Here is a 10,991-nt window from a genome sequence, read left to right on the forward strand (position 1 = left end):
AATGCTGAATGTCAATAGAATTTGAATGTTAGAATGCTGTTCAAATGTTGGATTCCAATAGACTTTGACGTTAAAATGTTGCTATATGTTGAATGCCAATAGAATTTCACGTTAGAATGCTGTTAAAATGTTTGATTCCAACAGAATTTGACGTTAGAATCAATGTTGCCAAAAGGTTGGATTCCAAAAGAATTTGACTTGTTAGAATGTGGCTAAAATGTTGGATTCCAATAGAATTTTACTTTAGAATGTTGCTATATGTTGAATGTCAATAGAATTTTACTTTAGAACATTGCTAAATGTTGAATGTCAATAGAATTTGACATTAGAATGCTGTTAAAATGCTGACTTTCAATAGAATTTGACGTGTTAGAATGGTGTTCAAATGTTGGATTCCAACAGAATTTGACGTTAAAATGTTGCTATATGTTGAATGTCAATAGAATTTGACATGTTAGAATGCTGTTAAAATTTTGATTCCAACAGAATTTGACGTTAGAATGTTGCTAAAATGTTGGCTTCTAAAAGAATATGATGTTAAAATGCTGTTAAAAGAATGAAATTTCAATAGAATTTGATGTCAGAATGTTGCTAAAATGTTGAATTCCAATAGAATTCGATGTTAGAATGTTGCTAAAGGTTGAATGTCAATAGAATTTGACATGTTAGAATGTTTCTAAAATGTTGGATTCCAATAGAATTCGATGTTAGAATGTTGCTAAAGGTTGAATGTAAATAGAATTAGATGTGAGAATGTTGCCATTCACAGCACCCTTCACTGCTGGACACAATAGTGAATTTAGCTGTTTTTAGTGATACTTTATCAAAAGCAGGCCCTTGATGATTTTCACCAGATGATATTTGGACAGTATTTATGTATTAAAGCAATGAAAATGATTAATGGCACCACAAAAAGACCAGCATCATCTCTCCGCATCTGTCTGATGTCAGAATGCAGGAATCTGATTGACAGGTTCCTCCCGCAGGATATAGGGCTGGTGGCACTCTGAATCTGGTCAATTATCTCAACATCTACAGGTACACAAACAGAGGAATCCCCTGATGGAGGGGGGTTGACGGGGACAGACGGTGCTAAAAAGAGACAGATAACCTGATTTTACCACCTCAGTGAGAGAGTGTGTGTGTGTGGTGCAGGTGAAGGAAGCAGCAGGTAAAGACGCATTCACACTACCAGTCAAACGTTTGGAATAATTAAGATTTTTTTTCATTAGAATCTTAATATTTTTCTGGGAAACGATTCTTTGACATTCTTTGATACCATTTCCCACAGAATTCTTTTAAGTAGATTGGAATCTATTGGTATCACTGGTATGGCTTTAAGTTGGTTTTGTTCTCATCTTAACGACCGCATTCAATTTGTACAACTTAAACAGTTTAAATCAAAACCCACTTATGTTTCCTCTGGTGTGCCTCAGGGTTCTGTTTTGGGACCTGTTTTGTTTATTATCTATCTTTTACCAATTGGCACTATTTTCAGGAAATATGGCATCCAATTTCACTGTTATGCTGATGACACCCAGATTTATCTGCCTTCTAAACCTTCCTTAAAGTTTCCCCCATCTGCTCTTTTTGAATGTTTAGATGAATTAAAAATGTGGTTTTCAGGTAATTTTCTCAAGCTGAATAATAGTAAAACAGATATTCTACTCATTGGATCAAAACATTCAATAGCTAAGTCAAACATTTCATCTGTTACAATAAATAACTGCTCTGTTCCTTTGTCTAATCATGTAAAAAGTTTGGGTGTCATCCTTGACAGTACTCTGTCTTTTGAAGCACATATTAACAGTGTTACTCGTTCTGCATTCCATCATATTAGGAACATTAATCGGTTGCGTCCTGTTCTTTCACTCAAGAGTACTGCTACTCTTGTGCATGCTCTTGTAACATCACGAATTGACTACTGTAATGCCTTGTTTTATGGGCTTCCTTCAAAATCTGTTCACAAATTACAGTTAGTACAAAATGCAGCTGCTCAAGTTATTACCAGAACATCCATTTCAGAACATATTACTCCTGTGTTACAAAATTTGCATTGGCTTCCAGTTAAATTTCGTGTAAATTTAAAATTTTTACTTTTAACTTATAAAGCACTAAATAATTTGGCTCCTCCGTATCTTGTCGATCTTCTGCATCTATACATACCTTCTCGTACTCTAAGATCTGCTTCTGCACTTACACTTGTTCTTCCACGCACTAGGACAACTACCATGGGGTCACAAGCTTTTAGTTATGCGGCTCCTCATTTATGGAACTTGCTTCCTGTAGAAGTTCGTAACAGTACAAGTCATCAGGTTTTCAAAACTCGTCTTAAAACTTATTTGTTTAGGCAGGCTTTTATGTGATTTTAATGTAAGTTCTGTATTGTCTTTATTGTTTGATGAAACTATTTTATCTTTTGTGTGAACTTTGTAAGGTGTCCTTGAGTGTCATGAAAGGCGCCTATAAATAAAATGAATAATAATAATAATACCCAAAGCATTTTAATGATAATATATCCCGGTTTACACAAAAATGTGAAGCAGCACAACTGTTTTCAACATGGATAATAAAAATAAATGTTTCTTGAGCAGCAAATAATTTTTTTTAATCGCCTGCTGCACCTCGCATTTTAGAAGGAGCGCTCTGAGCGCATGAAGTTGAGAAAAAATTAACTCAGAGGGGAAAAGCGCCCAACGTCATCGCGTTTTTTTTTCTATTGTCCAATCGAATGAATGGAGATTTAGGGTTTTTCCTAGCAACAAAAAAAAACGCAGCGCACTGCTATTTTGTAAATGAAAAAACGTCAACCAAAAAAGGCAGTGCGGTGCGCCTCATGTTTTCGAACATGAAAAACATGTTCTGTGTGATCGGGGCCTTAGAATATGGCTCAAATGTTGGGTTCCAATCTGAGTATGTGAACAGAGTGGAGTGGGAGCGTAGCGAGAAGTGGAGCGGCGTGATTTTGAATGGAGTGAGGAGCGATTTTTTAAAAGTCGGAGCGTCGTGGTTTTCAAACGCTCCACTACCGCTCCATCACGAGTACAATTCATGCCAACGGCCCATAATATAACTGCATTTTTATCCAGAACTCACATGTGTAACTAGCTTGATTCAGGATCACTCAAATCAGAGAGAATGTAAAGGTTATGAGCGGGATGTTATATTTCAAGGAATTGTTTTGTACCTTCTACATACTGAATATGATCGGCTGAAAGCACATTTTAAACAGGTAGCACTTATTCACACACGCAATCGCTCTCTCTAATGCATTCAAACACGTAATCTTACAGTGCTTATCTGCTTACAGTTATCTGTATCTAGGGTTGGGTATCGTTTGGGTTTTTTTCGATTCCGGTGCCAAACCGATACTTTTAAAACGGTTCCGGTGCCTAAACGGTGCCTGAACTGATACTTTTAAAATGGTTCCGGTGCCTGAACCGATACTTTTAAAATGGTTCCGGTGCCAAAACGATGCCTGAACCGATACTTTTAAAATGGTTCCGGTGCCTGAACCAATACTTTTAAAATGGTTCCGGTGCCTGAACCGATACTTTTAAAACGGTTCCGGTGCCTAAACGGTGCCTGAACCGATACTTTTAAAATGGTTCCGGTGCCTGAACCGATACTTTTAAAACGGTTCCGGTGCCTAAACGGTGCCTGAACCGATACTTTTAAAACGGTTCCGGTGCCTAAACCGATACTTTTAAAACGGTTCCGGTGCCTAAATGGTGCCTGAACCGATACTTTTAAAACGGTTCCGGTGCCTAAACGGTGCCTGAACCGATACTTTTAAAACGGTTCCGGTGCCTAAACGGTGCCTGAACCGATACTTTTAAAACGGTTCCGGTGCCTAAACGGTGCCTGAACCGATACTTTTAAAACGGTTCCAGTGCCTAAATGGTGCCTGAACCGATACTTTTAAAACGGTTCCGGTGCCTAAATGGTGCCTGAACCGATACTTTTAAAACGGTTCCGGTGCCTAAACGGTGCCTGAACCAATACTTTTAAAACGGTTCCGGTGCCTAAACGGTGCCTGAACCGATACTTTTAAAACGGTTCCGGTGCCTAAACGGTGCCTGAACCGATACTTTTAAAACGGTTCCGGTGCCTGAACCTATACTTTTAAAACGGTTCCGGTGCCTAAACGGTGCCTGAACCGATACTTTTAAAACGGTTCCGGTGCCTAAACGGTGCCTGAACCGATACTTTTAAAACGGTTCCGGTGCCTAACGGTGCCTGAACCGATACTTTTAAAACGGTTCCGGTGCCTAAATGGTGCCTGAACCGATACATATAAAACGGTTCCGGTGCCTGAACCGATACTTTTAAAACGGTTCCGGTGCCTGAACCGATACTTTTAAAACGGTTCCGGTGCCTGAACCGATACTTTTAAAACGGTTCCGGTGCCTTAACGGTGCCTGAACCGATACTTTTTTTTTTTTTAAAGGCCACAAAACGAGGTGGATGACATTAAATGGCTTTTTATTTATTTATTATTTAAATTGAACCATTTATTAAAAGTTTAATGTATACTTAAATGTATGAATATAAATAAATACAAAACATAATTTACTTATTTACAAATTATAATTGACTTATTTACATACAGGAGAGTTAGTAGATTAACATCGGAGGACTTGAACTTGAAAAACGATGTGTACTGTCTCTCCGCGGTTGAAACGACATTTCTTTTAGTGTTCATTCATGTTAATGTGACAATTATCAATGAACTAGAAGAGATAATCAGTTCACAAGCAGCTTTAACTGAGGCGCTACAGCGATCACCACACACTAAAGAGCCACAAAACGCTATTTGTTGTTTCAATTTCTTTAAATAAATGATACATTTTAAAGTTGAGACTTTGTTTCATATCAAAAGTAACTTGCTCTGTCCTGTGTGTCGGCGTGTTGTCAGTGTCCTCTTTGCTCTTTGATGCATTTTCCCTGCGCGAGAACGTGTGTGTGGTGTGAGAACGGCAAGGCTTGTTGGACATAGCAACAGTAACTAAAAGGGGCGGGTCTTTGCGAACGTTCAACTGAGTAATATTTGTGAATTTGATTATTGTAGGCTACTTATCCATTTCCTTGTGAGTGCCAACAAGTTTAATCTCTGGTGCCGTGCACAAGAGCCCGCCCACACGCTGTTCTGATTGGCTTTGGTTTTTGATTGACTTGTGGCATCTGTGGACAGACAAGTTGCGTGTCGCTGGAATCTTATCGCGTCGCGTCTAGTTAGGACACGGTGTTCGAATGCTGATAAAAAGTTGAATTTCAATAGAAATCATCATATTAGAATGATTTCTGAACGATCATGTGTAGGGTTGGGTACCGAAATCCGGTTCCAATATGGCACCGGTACTTATATAACCGGTATGTACCGGACCGAATCAGAACGCAGATTTCGGTTCCTCATTTCGGTGCCAAAATTCAAACGTGCTTTCGCGCTTTGGCTGAGCCAGAGACAGACGCTCAGTGCTGGTCACAACTCATGACAACTATTCAGTGTTTTCAACCACATCATGTTTATTCCAGGTTTCAGACATTTAAATGCTCATAAGTAGGCTACTAGCAAAAAACACACCCTGATGTCTATGAAAGCGGCAATGACAATCCTTTCAGACGATTATAATTTGACTAACGTTACGTGTTTTATTCACATCAGATAAATGCACATTATATAGTAGCTATATAGTTTACTCTATTCTTCTTCCAGTTCGCTGGTCACTTACTTTCATGTATTTCGTGAGACGAGAATGAACTCAAGTGTTGTAAATCCGACAGATCCGATTCTGAGGCGCAAACTAACATGGCGCCGCCCATTGCGCTTTATAGATCAACTAACACACATTCACTCACACATTTGAACATCAGATAGTTCGTGACACAGTTAAGAAGTTTGTGAATATTTTGAATAAAAAGAAAAAACGAAATAAACCCGATACAGCTGAGCTGTCAGCGCTATTGCGGCTGCTGTGTGTCATGTGAGAAACATGACGCGTCGCCATGGAAACATTAAGGCGATGCGTTCTAAAATATTTAGCCAGAGAATATGATCATATTTCAAAATAAAGCTGAAGCTCGAAGCTGGTTTGTAGCAGAGCAAGAATACAGACGACTGCTGTTATTACTGTAACTGTTTAGAGTTATATTAGGCTTGTTGTAGTTGGGTTAGGTGGCTTAGGTTTTACTGTGAATTTGTAAATATGTCAATTATAATTTGTAAATAAGTAAATTGTGTTTTGTATTTATTTATATTCATACATTTAAGTATACATTAAACTTTTAATAAATGGTTCAATTTAAATAATAAATAAATAAATAAAAAGCCATTTAATGTCATCCACCTCGTTTGGTAGCCTTTAAAAAAAAAAAAGTATCGGTTCAGGCACCGTTTAGGCACCGGAACCGTTTTAAAAGTATCGGTTTGGCACCGGAATCGAAAAAAACCCAAACGATACCCAACCCTAATCATGTGACTGACGACTTGATCACGAGATTTGATCACAGGAATTTTACTTTAATAAAACAGTTATTTTAAATTAAAATAATATTTCACAATATTACTGTCTTTTTGATTGAATAAACACAGCCATAAATAAACCAATTAATATAGTTCATAAGCAAATTGCAATATAGAATAGGAGTGTTTATCTCCAAATGAAAACTGCTTTGAATGTAGTTCATCCAATCAGTGATTAGTTAGAAATAATAATTCACTCACTGTCATATCGTTCCATACGACTTACTTTCTTCAACAATCAATTTAGGAGAATATTCACAGTGCTCCTTTCATACATATATTGACCAGAGGCTCAAAAAAAAGTATTTTTAGGTGCGTGTTTATTATTTTTGAAAGCTTCCCCATATACGTTGAATGTATGAAAACAAGTCCTATCAGAAAAAAAGAAGGTCATACAGGTTTGGAACGACATGCGAGTGAGCAAATGGAATATTTTCATTTTTAGGCGAGCTATTCTTTTAATATTCCCATTTGTGCGACTGGAGAGAGAGAGAGAGGCGGAGTTTGGTCCATTTACGTTAGCTGGGCGAACAAAAGAAGCCCTCGTCGGGTTGAGTATGACCAGCGGCTAATGCCTGCCTGCTTTTGGAGTCATCACGGGCAGGTTTCCATGGTGAGTAACAAGGAGAACAATCACTCTGGGTAAAATAAAATTGAAGGAAAGCGAGAAGAGAGGGTTTCTGGAGACAGTCCCGTGCCACAGCCCCTCCTCTTCCACTGTACAGTAATAACCTTGGCAACAGACAGCGCTTCTGGCATCCGAGCATGTGCTCTTCCAAAGGAGCGAACGCTAAACCATATGCCATGCTTCCCTCCAGATGGACGCCCATAGTGTTTTATTGAAATGTAATGAATGCTACATTTCTACGGTTGAGTACAGCAACTAATAACTCATTCAATTATACCAATTTGTGTGGCATTTGGGTTGAGAGAGATGCTAAATAAAAGCTCTGCAGCTGGATTTTGCGAGCAGGTCAGAGCGAATGAAAGTCTAACCTTTCATTACTACGCATGAAATGTCCCTCTTTATGCAGACTTCATATTAAAAGGTCGAAAGATAATGGGGCGGGATTGTGTTCCTATTTTCACATTAATTAAACCGGCCGCTCTCACAGGGTTTCGCCCCAGACATCAAATGAAGACAACGTGTATAAAACTAATTAATAATGTTCTTAAAATATTAATTAATATGCTAAATTATCCTAGTTTTAAGCGAAGATAAGTCTTTTTTTATGCTAGTAAAATTATGCTATTTATGTTAATCGTGCCATCAAAACATGTGAATAATGCTAGCAACATGTTGCCAACTCATGCAAGCAAAACGCTAATCATGCTAACAAAACATGCAAATCATTCTCATGTAAGCAACGTGTTAAATCATGCTAACAATGTGCAAAATCATGCTAGCAACATGCTAAATAATACTAGCAATGTTAAATCATGTTAATGTGTTAAATCATGCTACCAAAATGCTAATCATGTTAGCAAAATGCTAATTCATGTTAATAAAATGTTAAATCATGCTAAAAGTGTGCTAAATCATGCTAGCAAAATGTTAGTAATGCTAACAAAACATGCAAGTCATTATATTATATTCATTATAGCAACATGTTAAGTAACGCTAGAGAAGTGTTTGTTAACAATGCTAATAATGCGCAAAATCATGCTAACAAAACATGCTAATAATGCTAGCAATGTTAAATCATGCTAATGTGTTAAATCATGCTAGCAACATACTAATCATATTAACAAAATGATAATTCATGTTAAATCATGCTAACAGGGTACTAAATCATGCTAGCAACATGTTGTTAAATCATGCTAGCAAAATGCTAATAATGCTAACAAAACATGCAAATCATTCTAGCAAACATGTTAAGTCATGCTAGCAACGTGTTAAATCATGCTAGCAATGTGAAAAATAATGCTAGCAACATTCAAATCATGTTATAAAAACATGCTAAATATTGTTAGCAATGTTAAATCATGCTAGCAACATTCCAATTCATGGTAGCAATGTGCAACAACATGCTAATTCATGTTAGCAATGCTTTTGTTAATGCTAACATGCTAATTAATGTTAACAATATGTTAAAACATGCCAAGTCAATGTAGCAGTGCAAAAAATACCAATTCATGCAAGCAGCGTGCAACAACATGTTAATTCATGCTAGCAAAACGTTTAAAAATGGCTGCAAACGTGCTAACAATATGCTAATTCACACTAACAATGTGTTAAAACATGTTAGCATTGTGCTAATTCATGGTAGCAATATGTTAAAACATAGTAGCTATGTGCTAATCCATGTTAGCAATGTGCAAATAATGCGGAGTCATTTTAGCACTGTGCTAATTCATGTTAGAAACATGCTAATGAATGCTAGCAATGTGCTAAAACATTTCTAATCTGTCTGTCGAAAATTATATCTTTTTAAAATTGCTAAACTAAAATTTTTAACTTTTTCAAACTTAAATCCTTAAAACTTAAAGCTGTTAAACTACTTCAAACTTTCGGGTCAGGCTTTCTCAAGCCACCTACAAAGTCTTGACAGACTTTACGGTCTAGTTGTTATTTGCATTTAACATCAATTTTATATATTTTTGCATTATATATTTCAAGCACATCTGGGTTTATCGGAAACAACAGCAACAACATTATTATTATTATTATTATTTCAGATAAACCCACCACTGAATGGAATGTAAAAAATCCGAACTGTGATTGCTCGCTTCACATGTCAATCAAACTTTCATTCTAAGTGGGCGGATCTTGTCCACAATCAGCTGCAAGTGGCTCTAGAGCTCTAAAAATCATTACAAGCAGCAAAAATGAGCCAAGAGTGCTCAAAACAAATACACTTTTCAGGGAGACAATTTATTGAAGTGGCAGCTCACGTCTCAATTTTTTTCCCATTTCATTTTATCTTAATTTTGAAATGTCACTTTTGGAAGATGAGCTCATCAGAAACGGACTGATGCAGTGAGCGCAGGCCTGGATGATTTAATACACCGAAACATCCAGACACACAGCACTGAAATAAGGCCAGACAGAACGGTTTAAATAATAAGGAAAAATCTCCCGAGGGACGAGACGAGGGGCTGTTTGTGTGAAAGAGTGTGAGAGGCGGCGAGATGAGAAATATCCAGTACCTGTGAAGTCTGTCCTCCAGAAGCTCGATATACTTCAGAGTGTTTTCTCTTAAACTGCTCTCTGTTGAGGGGAGAGAAGATAATGTACATCAGGGAGAGATGCTGGCATGCCATATTCATATTCATGTCCGGTCATTTTCTCCAGGGTGAAACTCACAGAAACACATCCAGGTCACATTTCAATGACAACCAAACATTTTCCCTTCAAATTCTCACTACTGTGAATAGTGTGGACATTTCACTTTTGATTTTGTTTGTAATTTTCAGTATTTTTTTTAATGATATTGTAGCACGTTAAATAAAGACAGAACAACTTATGCTATACACACACTCTCTCACACACACACACACACACACACACACACGTTTGTTTTTGTGAAATGTGAGGACATTCCATAGGCGTAATGGTTTTTATACCGTACAAACCGTATTTTCTATCCCCTTACACTGCCCCTGTCCCTAAACCTAGCCCTCACACACACACACACACACACACACACACACACACACACACACACACACACACACACACACACACACACACACACACACACACACACACACACACACACACACACACACACACACACACACACACACACACACACACACACACACACACACACACACACACACACACACACACACACACACACTGCCCCTGCCCCTAAACCTAACCCTCACAGGAGACTGTGCAGTTCACTTTCTGTGAAAAAAAACTTGTTCTGTGATTTATAAGCATTTTGAAAAGTGAGGACATGGAGAACGTCCTCATATTTCACCCTCTTTTTGTAATACCTATGTCATACCCATGTCATTATACACATTTGTGTCCTGATATTTCACACTCTCTCACACACACTCTCTCACACACACTCTCTCACACACACTCTCTCACACACACTCTCTCACACACACTCTCTCACACACACTCTCTCACACACACTCTCTCACACACACTCTCTCACACACACACTCTCACACACACACACACTCTCTCACACACACTCTCTCACACACACTCTCTCACACACACACTCTCTCACACACACTCTCTCACACACACTCTCTCACACACACTCTCTCACACACACTCTCTCACACACACTCTCTCTCTCACACACACTCTCTCACACACACTCTCTCACACACACTCTCTCACACACACACTCTCTCACACACACTCTCTCACACACACTCTCTCACACACACTCTCTCACACACACTCTCTCACACACACTCTCTCACACACACTCTCTCACACACACTCTCTCACACACACTCTCTCACACACACTCTCTCACACACACACACACAC

The 10,991-nt window shown here is 38.1% G+C and overlaps 1 protein-coding gene across 2 annotated transcripts in view; it reads right to left on the minus strand.

Annotated features, from left to right (window-relative positions):
- Positions 1-10,991, minus strand: part of disc1 (DISC1 scaffold protein) — a 111,807-nt gene that overhangs the window by 30,836 nt on the left and 69,980 nt on the right. For both annotated transcript variants that reach the window (XM_079843597.1, XM_079843598.1), the window contains exon 10: positions 9,674-9,734. In XM_079843597.1, the coding sequence (XP_079699723.1) occupies positions 9,674-9,734 (61 nt within the window). The remainder of the gene's footprint in view (positions 1-9,673; positions 9,735-10,991) is intronic.

This window comes from Gobio gobio (genome assembly GCF_949357685.1).
Source record: "Gobio gobio genome assembly, chromosome: 18".
NCBI lineage: Eukaryota > Metazoa > Chordata > Actinopteri > Cypriniformes > Gobionidae > Gobio > Gobio gobio.